At 35.3% G+C, this 22,466-nt stretch overlaps 3 protein-coding genes across 4 annotated transcripts; 1 reads left to right on the plus strand and 2 right to left on the minus strand.

Moving 5' to 3' along the window:
- Window positions 1-4,583: 4,583 nt before the first annotated feature.
- Window positions 4,584-7,131, plus strand: LOC18055270 (probable cytokinin riboside 5'-monophosphate phosphoribohydrolase LOGL10). 2 transcript variants are annotated; one of them, XM_024192282.1, is made up of 5 exons: window positions 4,585-4,736; window positions 4,922-5,078; window positions 5,989-6,117; window positions 6,250-6,434; window positions 6,521-7,131. In XM_024192282.1, the coding sequence occupies exons 2-5, from the start codon at window positions 4,971-4,973 to the stop codon at window positions 6,912-6,914; spliced, it is 816 nt and encodes a 271-aa protein (XP_024048050.1). In that variant the 5' UTR covers window positions 4,585-4,736; window positions 4,922-4,970; the 3' UTR covers window positions 6,915-7,131. The 2 variants fall into 2 exon arrangements, with proteins under 2 accessions (XP_006452499.1, XP_024048050.1); XM_006452436.2 differs by having other exon boundaries at window positions 4,584-5,078.
- Window positions 7,132-11,371: 4,240 nt separating this feature from the next.
- On the minus strand, window positions 11,372-14,561 carry LOC18055272 (mitochondrial import inner membrane translocase subunit TIM22-2). Its single transcript, XM_006452438.2, has 5 exons — window positions 14,182-14,561; window positions 12,620-12,684; window positions 12,351-12,423; window positions 12,215-12,268; window positions 11,372-11,796 (listed from the first exon to the last, which is right to left on the minus strand). Exons 1-5 carry the CDS (start codon window positions 14,372-14,374, stop codon window positions 11,555-11,557), a joined length of 627 nt encoding a protein of 208 aa, XP_006452501.1. The 5' UTR covers window positions 14,375-14,561; the 3' UTR covers window positions 11,372-11,554.
- A 529-nt stretch (window positions 14,562-15,090) lies between these two features.
- On the minus strand, window positions 15,091-20,938 carry LOC18055273 (kinesin-like protein KIN-12F). The gene is made up of 16 exons (XM_006452439.2): window positions 20,546-20,938; window positions 20,223-20,291; window positions 19,990-20,127; window positions 19,809-19,892; window positions 19,561-19,686; window positions 19,411-19,470; window positions 19,267-19,320; window positions 19,056-19,148; window positions 18,837-18,932; window positions 18,592-18,740; window positions 18,330-18,476; window positions 17,735-17,864; window positions 16,736-17,659; window positions 16,547-16,645; window positions 15,609-16,463; window positions 15,091-15,515 (listed from the first exon to the last, which is right to left on the minus strand). The coding sequence occupies exons 1-16, from the start codon at window positions 20,801-20,803 to the stop codon at window positions 15,273-15,275; spliced, it is 3,525 nt and encodes a 1,174-aa protein (XP_006452502.1). The 5' UTR covers window positions 20,804-20,938; the 3' UTR covers window positions 15,091-15,272.
- Window positions 20,939-22,466: the final 1,528 nt, after the last annotated feature.

Below are 22,466 nucleotides of genomic sequence, written 5' to 3' on the forward strand. Positions count from 1 at the left end.
GGCTCTCCGCTCCTTTCGCCTCAGCTCTTCCAGCTGTTCACTTTTAATTCTTGCTGATTTCTCCTCTTCGATTTCTATATCTCGTCTCGCCTGCTCATACCCCGACGAGTAATTCTATACGAGGGGGCTTCTTAAGTTATACCACAATCAGCCGATTCTTACACCTTCTTTTAATCCCCTCAACGCCTGCGGGTGATTAAAAGCTCCCAAATCCAGTACGGCTCGGTGGTATCGTTTTACAAAATCCCGAAGGGATTCATGCTCCTCCTGCTTCATCCCCATCAATTCTATCATGTCGTCCTCTGGGGCCATTGTCCCTCGGAACTGCTCGGCCAACTCCTGGCACATCTGCTCATACCCCTTTATACTTCCTCGGGGCAGCTTGCGGTACCATTCTCGGGCTCGTCCATCTAGTGTCAACGGGAACATTCTACACCTCTGAGCTGGTGTCAGCTCCTGCACACCCGTCATGTCGTTGAAACGCTCAATGTGCACCAACGAGTCACTTCGTCCGGAGTATTTGAGGTCGGGGAAGCAGAAATCTCTTGGGATTATGGTACTCATGATCTCAGTTGATAACAGAGATTCTTCATCTAACATTATCCTCCAGCTCGGGGGCTTTCTTTTGCCCTGCATCTCCTTTATCACCTGCGCCAATCTGCGCACCTCCCCCTCCAATTCTATAGCACGATCAGGATCACGTGTAGCTATCTGGTCTCGCTCCTGCTCGACGTTCTGCAACCGCTGTCTGAGCTCTCCTTCATCAATACTGGCCCATCGGCCATTAATTCCCAGTATCCGTCCGGGGCGAGGTTGGTCTCTCCCTTCATCCACGTGTTCCTCGGGGACCCGACCAGTACTTCTATGGGGATGCACCCCATTAGGTTGATCTGGGGGCGGAGGGATTTCCTCGACTCTACACCCCCGGATGCTGGGTTCTGCTCCAAATTCGTCTCTTCCCACGAGGGTTTCACAATCTCTTCTCCGCTCATCCCTCAGCTCAAACAATATGGCTGTGAGAGTCTCCATTTGTTTCTCCATCCGCTCCAATCGATCTTGCATCACCCTCTCTCGGGCTTCATTTGCAATTTCCCGAAGGGTGATTGTCTCCCCCGATTCGTTATCCTCCCTGAAAGCGTCCTTCCTTGACAAATCCATGTCTAATCGTTCGATGTTTCTCCGGTAACTACTAATTCGGTGGTAGCTTTTTATCCAGCTCCCCACAGACGGCGCCAAAATGTTGATGCTGAAATCTGCTCGCCTCTTGACCGACCAGATTCTTTCACTAACGTTTGTGTTATCTACTGTTGCTCGTTCACTGGGATTGGAATCGTCCTCCTTTCTCTCAATAGACCTGCACTCACTAAAAATGGATCAGAGACGCCGGTGGTTTTGCCGGCGTAAACCCTCTGATGCCTAAGTTAGCACAAGGTGTTTACGGGAAAATAGTGTAATTTGGATTCCAGGAGTTTATTAAAAATTTGTAAAGAAATGGCCTGATTGTAATTTGGCAGCGTTTTCCCTCTCTTTTTTTTTTCTATCCCTTTCTTCATCGATTTCTTCCTCTTTTATAGCCGCTGTCCCCACGTTCCCATTTGCCCTTCACCCCACCTTTTTCGGGTAGTGGCAGCCTCTCCCGGAACTCTAACCGCTGCATTATAGGCAAATGTGGGATCTCGCATCTCCCGTAACGGTTCTGGGAACAGCGCAACTACCGCGATTCTGTGGGATCGTGTTCCCGCTTTTTTGGGGGACGGGTACCGGATTGGTATATACCTCTGGTTGGTAATCGCCTATGATCGGTTCATGCTTGTCTCCGTGTTCTGCTCGTACTATTTGGCCGAGGTGATCCATGCCGGGGTGGAGATTAGTAGCATGGCCGACCTGGTGCTTTTATTTACTTAACAAATATTCAACCTAAAAAAAGAAGCAATTGTCCATTGTTGGACCTCCCAACCGCTCAGTTCAAGTGGATCTTCAAACTCTCATGGCATTCAATAAAAGAGTGATGTGCAGACTCTAGATGAAATGTATCTGCTCAATGAGTAGAGGAATGATTGTTCTTTGTAGCCTTCTTGTGGGATTATTGTTCTAACATCCGCATTGTGAGATGGATGCAGGGATCAACTTGACACAGAGAAGATAGCGTCTTAAGTAAGGGCAACCACACTACTATCTCGATGACTATAAACAGAGGGGTCTCAGGTAAATGATTCTCGAGCTGAAACAAACGCCATTCCTTCTATCAATCTTATAATTCTAAAGTTTTAGATATATAAAATTTATTCTTCCCAAAACCTAATGGCCAACTAGTGAATCCTCCGTAAGCTTAAAGATCCCCTCACTAGCCTTTCAAGAGGCTCCACTACACATTTACAAGTTATCCAGATCACAAGAAACTCTCTTAAGAGATATCATAAGCTTATTTAAAAGAAACCCATAACTGAATTGAAAGTGGGAAGGTTCCTACTGGCACCTTAATTGTTTGTTCTCATTTGTAGGGATAGAATGATTGTTCTTTGTAGCCTTCCCACTTTCAATCCATCTTTAGGCAAAAAATATTTTTCACATCTCAGAATATGTGCCCTCCACCTCAGCCTATAACTTTGCCACGTCGGATCCACTTCATTTGACAATTGACCTAAATTCTTGCATCAACAGAACTCAACCAATAGTTTATCGAATGAGAAGAATTTAAATCTAAGATAACTTGTAATTTCTAAAATATTATATAAATGGAGCGAGTATGATTCTTACTACAAAAAAACTACTACTTAATAATCGTCATAAATTTTTCGTTCTCAATAACAATTTTTTACTTACCAGTTGATTTTTTAATTAAATTTATCAAAATTTGTTATTTTATCATATTTTCAAACGTATGACAATTGTCACATACAAATATTTTATTTGTTACCTTAATATAATTAATTAATCAACTAAAAATATATAGCAAATAATGTTGTTCACATTACAGTGCAAGACACCACTTGATGGTATTTAACATTATTCACGAATCTTTATCTTATCACAACACATACAATTGCTTTATAAATAGTCTGTTATTGAGCGAAATATTTTAATAAAACACTATATTTTAGGAAAATTTGAAAAATATATGCTTTAGCATGAATTACGAGTGCACATATGAAACTTTTAAATCATGGATTAAAAATGTACTCATTTCATTGGCATGGTAACTATTGCATGATTAAGAGTTGTATTTTGTGCATAATTGTTGCATATAAGATTTAAGTTTGCAGTGTTTCATTTCAATGTATATATACATATGTATTAAGGTTTACGTTGAGATATTGGAGTAAATTAATACGAATTGTAATATTTTGAGATTCAAATTTAATATATCGGAGGAGTTCTCCGAATTTTCTTGCTGCCCATTTTTCTTGCCTTTTTAGTATCCATCTTTACCATTTTTAATCAACATATCATTTCAACTCCAATCATCAATATCCCCTTGAGGCAGAAGCTAGTAAAAATAGCTTCTTCTTTTTTTCTCTTTATTTAGAAAAGGATATAGAAATATAGTAGTGATGCAAAGATAGCCTAAATTATAGGAAAAAGCCCTAGTTTATTCAATTACCACATTTTCAGTGTTTAAATATACTCTAATGTAAATGATTTCAAAATTTCATAGTTGAATTTATCATTAATCAATAATATGTTTATTTTATGCTTTACTTGTTTTTAAAATATTAAGAAACAACAATATTGTTGTAAATTGAGTGAGTATGATTTTTGTTAAAAAATAGTGTTACCTTAAATCTATTATATACTATAACCCTCATAATTTTGTGTCAGTGATTGTAAATTTTCATCATCATCTTACGAATCATTTTTTTTTTTTCATATTTTTTTAATATGGAATCGTTTGTAACATCATAACCTGTATATCGGTAATGCAAAAAATAGATAAATAAATAATAAAATTAAGTGTAAAAAAATTGATACCATTCACCACTTTTAAATATATTTTTGAAACAATACATAAACATGTCTCATGTAGTTACTAAATTATTTAATATGCAGATTAGAAAAAATCTTTGGAATTTTTTTAAAAGAACTTAGGTTTTTGAAAATTTGCAATGCTCTTTTAAATTATCAAGGTGGTTCTTTAGTATATATTATAATTCAATAATTTTAATGTACTTATAAAATTGAGATATTAAATTTGTATCCCAACTATATAACAAATATCATACATTATATTATTAGCTCATGCCACAAATAATTACTTAGTTCAGTGAATTTACATCAGTGCCAATCATTAATAAGACACTTTATCTACTAACATTTCAAGAACATCAGCTAATTCTGGTTAGAGGTGGGCATATAAACTGATACATACTTTGAAAAAATAAGTTCGGTTCAATTTGAAAAAAAAAAAAAAAATCTATCGGTTCATTAAAAATAAGAAAAAATCGACCTGAATTAGAAAATTGAAGATTTTAAAGATTAAAAAATCAAAAGAATCGAACCACACCAGGCTGATTCGGTTCGGTTTAGTTTATAATTTTAAGAGTAATCATTCTATGCTCAGTTTGATAGAAAAAACCAAATAGAACCGAATCGTACCCACCTCTAAATTTCGTTAAAAAAAGAAAAGTCAAACAAGAAAACACCATGCCCTTTCAACAAAATTGGCACTAAGCCAAGCTGACAAGTACCACGACACATTGGAACCCAATTCCTGTTGTTTCTGCAAACTCTCTAACAAGGTTCGTTATATATCCCAATTTGCTGCAACTTTGCAGACACACATTTTGTTATTCTTTCAGTTACCTTTATTACTTGCCTGTACCTGCATAATCACTTCTAAACAACCAATCTTTCACTAATTTGGAGGGTCTGAAAATATGGGATTTTCGATGGTGGGTTCATTTGGTCACCATGTTTTTGTCAGGAATTCTAGTCACAGGACTGTAAAGTTTGGGTCTTTCCGTGGGAAAAAAATGATTAACTATAATGTTACGATTCCAAAGTTTAAGACCTGCGCAGGAAGAGCTTTGCTTTGCAAGCGTGAGTTCGTTGACTTTGATGAGAGATCGAGCCCAGATGAGGTAAGTTTAGTTTATAGTTTCATTAAAGCTACAAACTTTTGTTCTTTTAAAATCAATTTTTAATTGTGGGGTTTTTAGTCGTGTAGTTTTGTTTGCTATGCTATCAATTTGATCAAATGATTTTAACAGCTATGAATTTGATCAAATGATTTTTACCGCGTTAGCAAAATGTGGATTATTGCGAGATATCGTAAATGAAACATTTTGATGATTGATTCATTGCGGAAAAGCTATGAGGCAGACCAGAGAATAAATGTTGGTGCCAATGTAAGGTTGGCTTATCTGCAGCTGACTTTCAGGCTAGGCATCTTTCAATTGAATGCCGATAACGCATAATGTTATATGGAGATGAATTTTTCTTGCAATTACATTAGAGGGAAGTATTGTCAGAATACTGTTTATGTTTTGACAGCAGATTTTATGGCTGTGCTGTTCTCCTGTATTTCAAACTTTTGATCTGTGGATAATTATTCTCGAATTCCCCCGGTTACTGGTATACTTCCTTGGAACAGAACACGAAATCGCACTTTGTTGATTTTACCTCACAAATTAATTGATTTTCGCAATCTCAGATTAGCATTGATGGGATGTGGTATGCTTTTGGATATCTGCTGGACTTTGAAGCATCATTTTTTATAGCCAAATTATGATTGTTATGCTACTGAAAAGTTGGGATATAGAGCCATATCGTCTCTAGCCCTGCTACTTACTAGTTGCTTGTGCTTTCCTTAAGGCATTGGTTACTAGCTAGAATCTCTTTTAATAATTGTTTGTTATAGATTTTATTTGCTACCTTGGGCAATTGCTTTCTTATTTGTGGAGTGGTTGTTTTATCGTGAATATGAAGTGCTTTACAATTTTGATAAACAAGAAGAAGCTCATTCTCTAACTTGGCTTTCTTGTTTGAAAGGTTAGAAAAGAGATTGAGCAATGCTACGAGCTTATACACCGACTAGGTAGGGGAGTTGTATATTTGGGTTCTTCAAGAATGGGACCTGATCATCCGCATTACTTACAATCATTCGAGTTGGGTGGAGAGGCAAGGCATCTCGTATTATAGTTTCACATCTTTCTTTTTAAATGAATATTTCATCAAATATAAGTGCATATCATCTCACTGTCTAGTTTTTTCTGATAGCCTTTTTTATGACTTAACACTGTAACTCAGCAGATTGCTAGGCTTTTGGACTGTACTACTTGGTCAGGAGCTGGTCCAGGACTCATGGATGCTGTCACCAAAGGTGCTATGCAAGCAGGAAAGCCAGTTGGTGGATTTAAGGTCGGTAAAGAAGCTGGTGAATGGACAGCCTCTAATTTCCATCCTTACCTTCCTTTAGAAACCTATCTTACTTGCAGGTAAATAATACCATTGCTACATTTTGCTAACACCATCTTTGAGTTTGAGGTCTCTATGTTGCATGAGTATTTCAAACAAAATGCAGGTTTTTCTCGGCAAGAAAGCATGGACTCATCGATTGTGCAGTTAGGAATGATAGCTGCGATAGGACTGCTGTAGTTGCTCTCCCTGGTGGGGTTGGTACTCTGGATGAGATGTTCGAGATTCTCGCTTTAATTCAGTTAGAAAGGATTGGATCAGAGCTTCCAGTTCCTTTTCTTGTGATGAACTATGACTCATTTTATAAGAAGCTATTAGACTTTCTTGGTGATTGTGAGGATTGGGGTACTGTGGCCAAAGATGAGGTAGCATCATTATGGAAAATCTGTGACAGTAACTCAGAAGCTTTATCTTACTTGGCAGAATTCTATGATCTCTCATCTATTGACAAACGTGTGCACGAAGTTAACTTGAAAAGTACACATGGAATAGTTTCTTAACAAGCTGCAAAGTCTATGTGCACGCTGACTGTAATATTTCTGTCTGTCCAGCTTAAATCATGTTGAAAACTCTTATACTATGCGCACAGAGATGGTTATTATGCCATTGCCCTCGAATATCAAAACATTCAGCTAGGCATTTGTGTTAGTTTCACTTTCCTAGAAAGCTTTTCCTAGTTTCTGTCATGTGTTCAAAGATTTTCATTAAATTATTCGACTCACATATTACCATTGAAACATTTTAAGGAACTTGAGAAACACAAAAAAGAACTTGATATACAGATAGCGTCTCTGTATTCTGCCTTAATGTTAAATATACAGTGGGCTAAATTCTAAACCCTTCTAGCTATACAGAAAAACAAGCAATTTCATGTGCCCCATATGCGTGGTTCACATCACTGAACAGCAGATAGGCTTCTTAGGTTTGTGATCTATTTTAGCAGCCGGCAGTGGTGCCTGTGTAGGTTTTGCTTCTGTTGGCTCTGCCGCATCCAACTCTTCCTTACTTGCGTGCTCTTGGCTCGCATATTGTGTTGGAAGATTATCCCAATATCGATCAAATCCATAGTCTATTCGATCTGGTCTGATATGTTTTCCAACTTTTGCTAGCTTTTTCAGAAGAACATCTGGAGCTATTTTCCCTGAAACATGTGCATACCCCATTTGTGCATCCAATGTGTAGGATCGATCTGACAAAAATGCATCAAAATTTGGCAGAAATGTTCATGTCGGTGAACAAATACTACATTAAAAAAAAAAAAAAAAGGAAAGAAGAGAAGGAAAATGGAAAATGTGCAACCTTCAATGCTGCTCAGCAATTTATCCATTGATTTTTGCCAGCCAGTAGTCTCAGTGTCCACTATCAAAGTACAACTCTACAGCATAGTATACAGGCTAAAAGAGATAAATAACCAGAAAAGTAAAACAAAAATAGAAAAGAAAATGGATTTGAAAACGAATAATTTAGCTTAATTTCTGTGTTACTATCTTACCATGAATCCTGGGGATGGAGAGGCCATTTGAGGTTGTTTTTGAGAAGTGGTGTATAGTTTTTGATAATATATTATATCCCAATTGTTGGAGGGAGAAATAAAAAGCCTTCAGATTTAATCTTGTGGATTAAGGAAGTTATAGAATTTTCCATTCGAACGGATAGCTGAATAAGGAAATTGAATCAAAGGAGATTGAAAATTAGAAGGGTAAGTTATTTTGCTTGATTAGGGACAGATTCATTTTCCGTTTATATGCTACTTAAATCATGGAAGAATTACATATTGGAAGTATGTTAATTAATGTGCTCAATATCATCAAATTATATATGTATACATATTGATTGGCAGCAATACCAGTGGCTTTGAAACCGGAATTTTAGTTATAGGATTTGGCATCAATGTGTGGCTAAACTACCCATATTTATCAACTTATGATGAAGAAGTCGGTTTTGATCATCTTGACACTATATATTATCAAAATGTATTACTTGAATTATAATTAATAATTAAGACAATGATCTAGAACTAGAAGGAAAAATGGGGTGAAAATGTTTGGCAGCACTGTTAAGTATGCAAAAGATGTTGATGGTCTTAATGATAGGTTAATTAACATGATGAAAACAGACTTGAGAACACACATACAGGAGTCCCCAGTATTCTTCCTCATATTACTCCCATAGAACCCTAATTTTAAATGAACAAGATGAATCGCTCAATTTGATGTTAACTGATAATTAATCATTTAATTTTTGAAGTATTCACATCTTCAAAGTCCATAATGATCAACTAGTTCAGTGTTAATTAATTTGCAATAAGTGATCTTGACCCCGATGTCTTAGTTCTTGTTTCTTTGCCGTATGTTCTTCATCAGCAAAATAAATGAAATATATAGCAATTAAAAACTGCTAATTTGCATGCCAATATTTGTATTGCGACTAAAGCATAAAGAATCAAACAAAAGTGAGCTCTATATATAAACAAGTATGTAATATAGCACAGAAAACTAATTACAAATGAAACAGTTCATCCCGTGAGATATAATATTTATTATTCAACCAAAAAAGGCTAGGAAACATATTACCAAATCCCAACAGAAAAAAAAAAAACAAGGATTTGTAATTGCACAAATCAAGATACCAAACTAGAAATGGTGCATGGATCTCCAAATATTCATGCACCTACCTCTAAAACAAAAAAGAAAAAAAGAAAACCCTAGAGTTCATCATCTCTCAAAACAGAACTCCTTTAAGTCTCCTAAGCGATTAGTTATTACTCAAACAAAACAAAATTTAAAAAAGAAAAAAAACAAAAACAAAAACTCTAGAGCCAGTGATGATAATCATGATGATATGGGTAAGCTGCCATGGTATGCCTTGGCTGTGGATAGTAGTGAAGCATGGGATGGTCATAATGGTGGTCGTGCCAGTAGCCTGGAGGTTGCAGTTGACGTGTGTTATAAGCGTAAGGTGATTGCATTTGCATTCCTTCATGATAAGCATTGCCATAAGTTATCTGATTTCCAGCACTGACCCAGCATAGATTCGCATATTTTCCTGATTGCAGCTTCCTCAGAAGTTTTCTTGGATTCGCTCTACCTGTAATATAAGCCATTCCTTCCTCTGCGTCAATGGTGTATGACGCTCCTGAAAAATAAATGAGCGAACGCATGAGATGTCGTTTCCATTTTAATCATTAGAACAAAAGTCTTGACATTTCTTGAATGTTATGTTCATTCAACATAAAAGTTTACCCTTGATTTTCCTCAAAACCTTGGTCATGGAACTGAACCATGCAGGATCGTTAGTGTCAACTTTTAGGCCGCAAGTCTGCATTGATGATAAACATATATATGCCATATTAATAACATTAAACTAAATAGGGAGGAAAAAAAAACCTAAATAAACAGAATATACAGAGATATTAGAGGGCCGAACCATTTTTGCACTGCTGCTCGATGAAGAAAACATTTTGCTGCCTCGAAAATGAAAGACAATGCTATATAGATTTCAATATGATTCTAAGCTGTTTGGAAAAAAAGAGAAAATGTTTGCTAAAGCTAGAGAGGGGTTGTGGCTATGTATTTATAGAGTTATCATATCCTGATCTTTAATTAAGCTACCATATCGATACATATTATAAGGTTTTTTAATTTTTTTCCCCTTTTTGTGTGCATATTTTGCTTTTGATTCTGCTGCTCCTAAATGATTTAAGACATAAACTTAGCTTATATATTCTTTCGTTATTTTTCCTTTTATGGATGAATTCACATAGCAGCAGCTTTCAGAAGATTTTTGTTTCCATTGTTGAACAAAAGAGAGATATTCCATTTTCCAAATATATTTCTACAATGGAAGCCTCGTGGTAATTTCTGGAGCTCGTGTACAGAATTTTGCTTCAATAAATGTATGCTGCTGTTACTTCGCCAATTGAGTTGTAATATTGTATAGCTCGGACATTCTTATTTAATAACAATCTCTTTGAGCAAGTTAAATTATAAAACAAGTAATAATATCCCATTTAATCAGCAAAGATGACTAATATTGAAGAGGACTTTAAGACGATGGATTGATTGTAGTAGGATGCTTTATAGTAACGGAAATCATGATTTATATAATCAGAAGACTGTATAAAGAATTTCCTATTTCATATATCCTCAAATCATCAGAATAAAATTCATTTTTCTCAAATTTTATTTTTATTCTAGTTAAAAAGTAATTCTAAAAAATATTAATGCAAAATTATAGTTCTCATTCTCAATAGGGTAAAAGCTCGTTTAGTCCCTATATTTTGAAGTTAGTACCCGTTTAGTCCCTATATTTTTAAAAATACCTCAAATCATCCCTACTATTAAATTATTGACACTTTTGCCATTATCTTTTGTTCCTTTTAACTTATTTTTATAATATTGCCCTATTATAATAATTTTTTAGATATTATTAAAAAGAAAAAAATAACCCTATTATAATAATTTTTTTAGACATTATTAAAAAGAAAAAAATAAATTACCAGTTTAACACCAAAAAATAAAATAAAATAAAAAAATACATATTAATTTTTGTGGAACACACTCTTGAGATAAAATATTAATTTTTCTAAAAAAATTGATAATGTAATTTTTTAAGATATTAATTTTTTAGACATACGTGAGCTTCCACAAAAATTAATATATACCTTTTTTGTTTTTATTTTATTTTTGAGTTTAATTTGATAATTTAATTTTTTATTATTATCCAAAAAAGAAACATTATTGTAAAAATGTAATATTGTAAAAGCAAGTTAAAAATAATAAAAAATAATGGCATAAGGGTCAATATTTAGTAGCAGGGATGTTTTGAGATGTTTTTAAAAATACAGGGACTAAATGGACACTAACCTCATAATATAGGGATTAAACAAGCTTTTACATCCATCAAGGATTGCAAGAGTTTCCCGGAAAGGAAAATGAAAACAAAAGGGGACAGAAACAAAAAGAAAGAAAAATGAGCCGTTGGTTAAGAATGTCAACAATGTCAATTAAAACAGAAACAATTTCATCACTCTGTCTTGCAATGAAGCTTCAAAATCTCGACTGAAAATTAAATTTACATAGATCACATAAGCAAATCTAAGAAATGACTGCAAAACATAGTCAATGCATGCCCAGCTTGATCAGTGGGCAGTGCGACCACCATGCTTGATGGGTTTTCTCAAGGACTTGCAGAAAGAAGAGAAAGCGTCTTTCAGTTCATCTGGAAGAGGGAGAGCCAATGAACGAGGCACCAAGAACTGCCCACTTCTGCTTTGCCTTGACAATGAATGTGCCAGTGCTGGCTGCTGCTTGTTTAACCCGTCCATTATGAAGGAGAATGCTCCAAGTGAGATACAGCTTGTTAGCAGGGCACTGGGCTCACCTGCATAATTTTGCAGACACTAATAATTACGTTGAAGGAAACCTCAGCTGATATAAAACAAAAAAGAGATCATAGTGATGACTTGAAAAGGGGCAGGGACCTATTTGATACAAACGGACAAACTACGCGCTCATTTGAGAAAACGTGAAAACTCAGGGACCTGGATGTTATTATAAACCAAAAAAAAAACAATTTAACAGTAGGAATTTCTCTCTCATTCTGGGTAATTCAAATGGTGCATGGACAGAGAAAAATGAACATAGAGAAACACCCTATACACCTACACAACGTTTATTTTATTACTGCGGGAGGAAGGGGTGGGGGTTTGGTTGAGCGGGGCTTGAAGTGGTGGGAGGATAGTAGGGATAAACTTCTTGACAGCAATTGTTGAATGAATGTATCAATGAGATGTAATTACCAGGAAAACTCAGAGCAATTCCAGTACAACATCCAGCTACTCCTGCATTTATAACTGCAGAGAAAGGAAAAATTGTTATAGTATAAGTCAACAAAATAATAAAAAACCAACAAAATATATGGTTGAAACACCATACCGTCATCTTTCCCTCGTAGCCTCTTTAAGCAGCAGACAACCAAACTGTGAACGCCAGACAAAACTGCAAATGTCTAATGAAGGAAATTATGACATGTGAGACTTTCATTGCCAGAAAGTCAGAAAGCACTTAGGCACAGAAACTGATAAAAGAGATCAAAAAGTTTCACCATTCAGTTTAGTCAACCAAATTTAAGTAAAATATGGAAGAGATTCAATACCTAAGCCCCACCACCTTTTTTTAAGATAAAACCCTGATAATTGTCATACCTTGGCATGAGATCCTGCTTCTCCGAAGGATCCTCTCAAACCTTTCTTTTTGAACAATCCCGCACCTGAGAGACAAGTCCATGCGGTGAGTCATACATTAGCAAAACATTCTCAGCAAAGAGTACAATAAGGTTGATCATAGAAAATTAATTTTGTTCAAAGGTATAATTGATTGCAGCCTAAGTTTTAATTGCAACAAAGAAAAATATATTAAAAAAAAAAAGCATAAGAACTTTTAGAAAACCTTCATTCCAACAACACCTTCTTTGGGCTTACTGCAGGCATTATACAATAAACTCAATACAACTGCATCATATGATAAACTGCAGAGGACTACATTATATGATAAACTCCAGAAGACTACCTTGCCATTCAACATATGCTGCAGAAACTAATGTATAAGATTACAACAGCCCCATTGCCTCATTTGCAGGTATAATAGGTAGAAAAAGTTAATCAATAACTTAAAAAAATCTCTCTCTATCAACATAAGCTCCATTTCGATAAAGGATTATCAAGGAAATCACGGTTCACTGCAATCTTTTACCCAAGGAAAAACTAAATCACCAATATATGTGTCACATCCAAGAATTCCCATCCACTTCCCAATTGCTTCAAGCCGAATGTGCGCCTAATGTCTGTGTGCATGTATGGAAGTGTATGGCTTGCCAACTAAACTTGAGCTACAAGGCATGAGGAAATAAAGCAAATAACATCAACAATAAAATTAAGGCCAGCAGATTCGGAATATTCCAGCCTAATACAACTGCTATTTCTGATCTGAGCCCAACAACTATATACAAACTAGGGATATGCATATGTTGGCCTAATAGACTGCTGCTTCTCATCTAAGCAAACACTCACATATGTTTCTGTGCCAAAATTATAAAAATCAGCAATTTGAGGCTCATCTATTGTGAAGCAACAAAATCATGCCAAAATTTTACCAGTACCAAACTAGTTATTCATTTAAGCAATCACTTAGATGCTTTGTCTTTTCTTTTTGAGACCCATAAATCCTTCATCAGCTACAAAGCTTGATCCAATCAATAACACAAGCTTACCGCAATAAGATACTCCTAATATTATTATTTAAAAACAGTATACATTTTCAAGAAAATAACATAAAGATCAAAGTTAAAAGTCTTATAATTTCACCCAGCAAATCTCAAAAACGCAAAATGAAAGTAAAAAATAATGAAAATATCTTTTAGGACTACAGAAAGAAAAAGATTCAATATAAAATATACATAATCATCACAAAAACAATAATCAGAGTCAAATAATACAAAATAACACCCATGAAATAGTTGAAAAGAAAAATCAACAATCAATTACAATACAACCATAATTAAAAAACAAAATTAATAGCAACCCACTTCAAATTTAGCCCCAAAAATAACATTAAAAAACATTTCCATACAGTCTAAGCCAGAATTAAAGGCAACGTAAAAATTAATAATAATGATAATAATAAAACCCAATATTCAACGCATGAAATGAAAGAATTAAGAAAGGGGTGAGTGAGTATATGTATCCAATTTACGCATAACTAAACCTACCATAACCGAAGATAGAGCCCATGAAGGCGCCGGCAAAGGCATCGCCCGTGAACTGCATGAGGCATACAGCGGCGGAAGCGGACGGAACAGCGACAATTGCTTTAGAGGAATTAGGGTTAGGGCTAGGATTAGGGTTAGTTTCGGTATCATTAGTGTCGTTGTTAGAGTTTGAAGAAGAATCCGCCGAGGCCATGTTTTTTTTTTTTTTTTTCCGCTTTGTTGATGATTTGACTAGCTCTTCAATGAGCGAAAAGAGCTTCTAGGTGAACTAGTTAGTGTAAAATACCTATCTTCTTGTTTCCAGTTTTGCGATTGGCATTGGGTTTGGATTTCGGGTCGGTTAAATCCGAATCCAACTCGACGCACAATTCTTTTTAGATTTAAAGATGGTCTGTAGTGATGCTGCTTTTTTTTTTTTTTTTTAAATTAACTATACACTTTAGTTTTTGATCAACAGCGTAAAATATTTATATAAGTGAAAAGATATAAATTTTTCTGAAATATTGTACTAATTAATAAATTAGTAAAATAGAGAATTTATAAATTAAAAAAAAAAGAAAAAAGTTATAATATCACAACATCTCTCTTTTCATGTTGAATTCATAAGTATCTTTATTTAATTTGAATTCATCAACTTAATTTTAAATATTACCTATTGCTTATTAATTAACTAATCATAGCTATTAAAATATCTAAATCTTAGGATCTAGAACAACCGAATTATCAATGCTCTAAAAATATATATAGCATTATAAAAAAATCCTTTGGAAGAATGACCTTTGTACCTTATCTCATATGGCCCGTAAACATCAAAACATGGTCGAGATAATACAATAACAATAATTACACTTTTACAATGATTGATTGAATAAAAATATATATAATAAAATAAATTATGCAATAGGAGTCATCTTCTTGGGGGTTGAGTTAAAAAATAACTAACATCAAACACGAATTAACAAAGAATTTGATTCTGTTACAAATTTCAAGCAAGAGAATTGTAAAGTAAAACACAACATACAAGGGAGAAAGAATGAACTAACAAAGGCCAATAACCCAAGTAGGGTCAGGGGAAGGAAGAAGGTTTCATTTTAGATGGGATCTTGATATATAGCTCCAAATTCTGCTCTCCAAGCCTGGTCATCATCCAGGATCGCACTGCTATGTGCCACATCAGAATCCTCACGGTATAGAGGCTGCAATGCAGACTCCGGTAATTTGCTTTCTGCTAAGTACTGCTTCATGGTGATCATCTCCATCTTGTGCTTTCTCTTAAGCTTGTCAATCTGCTTCTTTAGCTTCTCATTTTCTTGCTGAACACCGGAAAAGTTCGCCTACAAATGATCATGCAAGAAATTGAAGTTAGTCATTAGTCGGAAAACATTAGAAGAATCCAAATCTGCAACGAATGAATTATTATTTAATACCTCAGCAACTGAGGCAGCTTGCTCGGCTTCTCTCAGTCGAACAAGCAGTTCTCCAGCAGCACGAACAGCCTCTGCTGTGTCTCTAAGCTGGATTTTAAGGCTCTTGTTCTCCTTTTTCAAGAATTCTCTTTCCCTATCCCTTTCAACTCTGAGAGCAGAAAGCTCCGCAGCTACTGACTTGGCAAAACGCGAGCCATGGCCCTTTGCCCCTGCTTTTGCGGCTGCTCTCTTAACCTCTGCTACTCCTTCCATGATTGCGCGGTGACGTGAAACCAAGTCATTATACTTTTCTTGCAGATCAGCATAGTGCTCGACCATCCTAGCATGCCCGAGCACAGCTCTACTTAGTGCATCGTCCAACTCCTCAGTGACCTTTCTCTCTAATCTCAATTCTGATTCTACTCTCTCCGCATGCCGTCTGCTGGATTCAATATCAACTCGTAGCTCATCAGTTAAGCATATCCATTCGCTCTCCATTTCAGTCCATCTTTCTCTTTCCTTCTCAAGCTCTTCTGCAGTATTTGGCCGTGCTTCTATGCTTTTCCGCAGTTGAATGGATCGCGACAATAGAGAGGATCTCAGATTCTCAGTAGACTTGAATGGAGATGCATCAGTATACTGCAACTTGGTCCTTAAACTTTCTATTTCCTTAAGAAGTGCTTCTTTCTCGTTCATTTCAAAGGAAATGTTTCCATTCTGATGACTTGGCACTTCTTGAACTTCCTTAATTTCACATTTGTCATCCTTCATTAAATGCTCCTCAAATTGTTCATTTTGCAAAGCCCGACCAAGCGCAGAGCTTTCTTCACCATGTTCTGAAATAGTATGAATCCTTTCACGTTCGTACTTCTCTACCTGAAAAAATTCAGATTGTCATCAACAATGTCAGTTATACACTTTGTGGACACCTCTTATTTAGAGGAAATATAAATAATTACCAGACGGTTTAGCTGCTCAATTTTAGCTGCTTGTTCTGTACAAATATTTTCAAGCTCGTTCTCTTTCTTTATGGGTTCTGCTGAATCGTTCTCAGCATCCTGATAAAGAAGAAGGAAAAGTTAGTCAACTAAGCCAAACATATAAAGACCATATATGGCACTTCAGCAGAAATTAAGTCTAAAACATACTCTAGCGACAATCCAAGTCTTCAGGCTGTCCTGAACCTCATTAGTGTTGTTTTCCATTTTTTGTCGGCAAGATGCACAGAGAGGAAGGTCTCTTTCTTCGATATTAGTTTGGACTGAAGCATTGGTTTTGTCAACTTCTGAACAAGGTTTCAATGTCAAATGCTCAAAGGAGAAGGCAACTGAAGATCTATTTGATGCTGAGCTACGCTGGTGAGAGTCAATGATCTGCAGGCCTCTTTGAAGGCTAGCGGCCAAGGATTCTGCAGCACCTGGAAATATCTTGCTTGAACGCAAAGAGGATCGAATGCGCTCACTTTGTTTTAGTGACTGTCGTAATACATCTGATTTGGAACTCTGTGACATATCAGTCTGACTTGCCAAAGGCGAAGAAATGGCCAGGCTTTTTCTTAGAATATTCCCAATTTTCGGAGACTCGGAGAAAGTTGGATCTTGGAGAACTGGAGACTGACGGCATGAGCTGATTAAAATGCTATCTCTGAATGCATGATTAATGGGTCTTGATGTGTTAAGGGTACTTGAAAGGTCATCTGATGATGGTGTACTGTTTTCCTTGGGAGGAAGATCAATTTCTTCCAAGTCATTTTCTTCTGGACACTCTATGTCATCTTCACTTATCAAGTCTGCATCATGGAATTCTTCTACAGAAGAACAGAGAACAGAATCTTTGTTCTCAGATGGGTCTTTTGAGCTTTTGTCATAAGAACTTTGCAACTTAGCTAGCTGCTGACGCAGTTCGCTAACATCATGCTCATCAACTTTGACCTCTTCCTCCAATTCATTATCTATGCGTGGCAGCATCAACGAGCGGTTAAGGCTTACTCGCAACTGATTTAGGCTTTCCCGCACATTTCGCCCTTTGAAGTATCCAGAGTGAACATCAGACTTAGCTCTTATAAGTTCTTCCTGCAACCAAAATAAACAGATTTAATAATACTAAAACTAAATTGAAAATGCAGCTTCTGGGGGGAGAATTAATACCTTTAATTGACGAATCTGGTCACTCAAATCATTAACATCATCCTCTGATATTTCATTTATCACTGGATCATTTCTTATTGATTTAACTCGCTGTCCAAATCTTATAGTGCTCAATATTTCACCTACATCTCTGCATTCAACAAGCACAACTTTTGCATCAGAAAATATCACCACATAGATCTCAAGCACAACATCAGGCAAATAAAAGACTGTCCATACTAGTGCCAAAAACATGACATTATCAGATGACAAGAAAGCATCAAAGTTAGGTGATTTTTTCTTCCAATATTTCAAGTTATCTCAGAGAACCATAAATCATATATATTATATAATTTAACTTGGATCATGAAAATAACACAGGGAAAATACTTCTCTAAGCCTACCACTAAGTTAGGTGATTTTTTCTTCCAATATTTCAAGTTATCTCAGAGAACCATAAATCATATATATTATATAATTTAACTTGGATCATGAAAATAACACAGGGAAAATACTTCTCTAAGCCTACCACTATGGTAAGTCTCTAACTTTGACATGATTATTTCCTCAAATTTTATAAATAGTTAAAATAGAAATTGATGTTACACTAGCATACTTGTTATCTGGGGAGATATTGCAGACAACTGTTAGTTTGGCATTGCCACCAAGTGATTCTCGCAGTAAATGTGTTAAGCAGGAGCATCTGTATATAACATCTTCAGATTTTCCTAGAGTTTCTTGTGTGAGAGCTTTCACCAAATATCTGTTCAAATGAAACAAATGCGTAAAAAAAATAACATTATTATTTTCTTAATCTCACACTTTAAGTAATATTTTTAAACGAAAAGATATCCATGTCCTGTGACAGGGCATCATACCCAAGCTGTGCTAGGGACTTCTTCACATATTTTCCTTCCTTCACACTTTTTCGACCCACATCATCAAGTTTATTTCTATCTGCTCCGGCAATGTCAACAAGGCAGATTCTGCTTGTTTTCGAACTACTGAAACATTTTGATGAGGCTTCCTGAGACATGAAATCAACAGCATGTTTTATTAATCTCGTGAATCCAAAATGTTACTTAATAAACCACCTGATCTACGAGAAAAGTTTCTAGGATACCTTGCACCAAGACTCGACAATGAACGTGAAAACAATATGCGACCGAGAGCTCTTAGAATTTACACTTGTTGCTCCAACTTTCCTACTTGAAAGCCCCTGCACATGACATAGGTAGAACAACATCAGAACATAATTATAGAAAATCAGAACATAACTATAGAAAAGGAAAACATTCATGTAAAGCATCAACATAGTGATGTAGCTGTCCTACTTGCCTACCTTGATCAAAATTTGAGTAATATCCTCATAGCTAGTCACATATTCTTCTGTCAAGTTCTCAACATAAAATCCATGTTTGGGGTCATCTTTTATCTGAAACAATTAAGAACAAACAGGAGATTACCACCAAGCATATGTCAACTCTGAGACTCAAAAAGAAAGAGTAATAAGGAAAGTGATAAGTAATAAAGAGAGTACAGAAAATATCCACCTCAAGGTTTCGTTGAGTTTGATCCAGCAAATCCCCTATTTGCTCATTGTATATCTGCAAGTCAGTCACACAATAAATACATTATATTATGCAAATAAAAAAGTCCAAACACAACTCACTGGATCTTCAAAACTCTTAGCATACCTCAAGAAAAGAACAACGACACTGGTAATTGATTTGTTTTCCATCGGAGTTTTCTTGCTCCTGTACATCACATTTAAAGCCATAATGTCATCAGCAACACTCAATATTCCTTAATCTAACTAACACTGAAGGCAAGGTAAAAAAACGTACTCTCTGAATCTCGGAGAAGAGCTTTTGAAAGATCCGGGGTACAATTCCCTCCTCGCTTCTTGGGGAAGGATCCTCAACCATAGCACTTGGCGGCCCCCACATTGTGTAGGTTTTTCCACTTCCAGTCTATTAAGAATCCAAAGACAAAGCTTACTTATTCACACATACATAACTACAATAAAAAGAAACACTTGAATTGTATTTATGTTCATGAAACTGCTAAACTTGTAGCATATATTGATGGATACCTGGCCATATGACAAAAGGGAAACATTGTAACCAGCCAGTGCATTTTTAACCAAAGGCAGACCCACTACCTGAAAGATATCTTCCTGTGCACAACAAATGACAGCTTATAAGTAATGATTGCAAACAGAATACTTCAAAAATTTGAATATGATTCACTTGAGCCTAAAACGATTTTCAAACCTGATTTGAATTCGAATCAAGAACTGAATCAAATGCGAATTTACGTTCACCAACAGCTAATGAATCTGAAGAAACCTTCTTTACTGTTTGATTTGAATCTCTTTCAAGATCGTTCGCAGGTCTAATCCTCACCACAACCTTATCAATCACAAAACCACTAGAATTAACTCCTAATTTACCAAAAACTGCATTTATAGAAAAATAAAAATAAAAATAAAAAACGTATAAAGTACCTTCACCGATGGATCCGAAACTTCCGGTACTTCACCCTGAGTGTCTGATCTGGTAGTCTTTTTTCGATTCTGTAAAAATTTGTAGCATAAAAGTTTTCAAAATTCACATATCCAAAACGTTTTTTTTGTACCAATAATAAAGGGAAAAAATGGATAAACTAAGCAAAACCTAAAACTTAAATTGAAATTTTAATAAGAATTTATACTAAAATCAAGATAAATTTCATTTTTTAGAAAAGAATAATAAACTTCTCACAAAGCACTAGGTTTGACTGAAATTTGAAACGCTAAAAATTTCATTAAAAGAAAATCTCGATAAATACCTTGAGTTGTGAGTCCTCCTGAGATTCGAAAACTTCAGGCGGAGCGTCGGATCGGGGGATCTGACACTGAGAGTGAAAAGTCAAGGATTTGGCCGGCGGTGCCGTAGGAGAGAGTTGAGGCTGAGCGATGTTTGGATGGAGGGGAGGGGTATTCTCGGAATTAGATTTGGAAATTTTTGAGTTTGATTTTTGTTTCGAAGAGAGTGATTTTGAAAGAAGGTTTCTGATTGACGAAGTTGCTGCGGCGCTTGCTTTCATTTTTGCTGTCTGTCTTTTTGTTTTTCTTAATTCACTAAGAAAGTGAGAAAGAAAGAGAGAAAGAGAGATGAGTTTTGAATTGTGAGTTGAGAGGGAAAATCAGTGAAAGAGCGTTTTTTATGTTGATGCTGGCCCGGCGAGAGGATGCAAAGTGACCGTTGGAGAAATGGAGTTCCGCATTTTTGAAAAACTTATATGATGTGGAATTACCAGTATACCATTCATTTGAAGAGATTATTATTGTTGTTGTTGTTGTGGTAGTGTGGTTTATTTTGCCAATAATTTCTCCAATGACGGTAGCTCAAAAGCTGTTTTGGCCAGGCATTTTAGATTTTTTCTTATTATTTTGGTCTATCCAAACATGATTCGTGTAAAAATATATTAACAAAGTAGTATTTTTCAATAAAAATATGAACAACAATTTTTAAAAAAAATTGATGACTTTTTTTTTATAAATGATACTAAATTTTATTAAGGAAAAAAGAAGAGAATAATGAAATAAAAACACTCATTTGAAACAATACTTGGCGACCACAAATATCCTCATACAAACTCTGTCTAACAGAAATAAGTAGATCATTTCACCAATCATTAGCATTTAGATTTAGCCCCAAATTACCAAAGACTATATTAGCCAAAATATAGAGTTTGTGATTCTAATTTACTCTTAAAAGAAAAAAAAAATTACTTTAATAGAAAACATTAACACATTCATGTTGACATTAATATGTGTGATTTAAAACGATTATGACAAACCCCTTTTTTTTGGGGGGGATAAAATCGTGCGAGATAAATCATATCAATAAGAGTGGGAAAGGTTTTCACAAAATTAAGGATAATAATATCTCAAAGTATAATTTCCTAAATTATCAGCTCTTGTAGTAATAAAGTTAGGAGGACAAGGAGTGTTTGGTCCATCCATAATATTCAAATAACTAGCCGTTGGGATCGAGCATCAACAGTCATCTCAAAGCCGTTTCTGTTTTCTTTTTATAAATAAAGTTGGGGCAAAAATAGAAAGTCAGCGAAGATCCATGATTTGTACTTCATACCCAGGGCTTAATTTTACTTTAAACACCCATAAAAAGGTCATTATATTGCTTCGGATTGATTATTGGCCTATTTTTGGTTAATGAATATTTAAAAAAATGAAAAAAAGCCACAATATATAACAATTTCATTTTTGAAAAAATACTTAAACAATTTATTGCACATAGTGAACGATTCTTTTGGTCCAAATTGCGAAGGTTGCTTTATATTAAAATTGAGGCTTTAGTCTTTTTGTAACTCCGTGTATTGTCACGGGCGGATTCTAGAAAATTAATTTATTAAAGATAAAATTATAAAATTGTCAATAACATCAATATTTTTTTTTTTTTATTGTGATAGCATTTTTCATAAATTTTCTGAATTGATTCAACTGTAAATTTATGGGTTAACCTCACTTAGTTGCCCGAGACAATCAGAAAATTTGAGATAAAAATACAATTTTTTTTACAGGGAAACAATTACTTGGATCGTAGGAAATTCTGTAAAAGGCACAATGAATTCTGAACTTTTTGTTTTTTTTTTTTGGGTTTAAACAGTCAATTCCAAACATTTGTAGCAAATACCTTTGTATTGTATTTGTTATATTTTTCAACTGGGTTTACTAAACTGTGCA

Source organism: Citrus clementina, unplaced genomic scaffold, assembly GCF_000493195.1.
Source record: "Citrus clementina cultivar Clemenules unplaced genomic scaffold, Citrus_clementina_v1.0 scaffold_1, whole genome shotgun sequence".
Classification (NCBI taxonomy): Eukaryota; Viridiplantae; Streptophyta; class Magnoliopsida; order Sapindales; family Rutaceae; genus Citrus; species Citrus x clementina.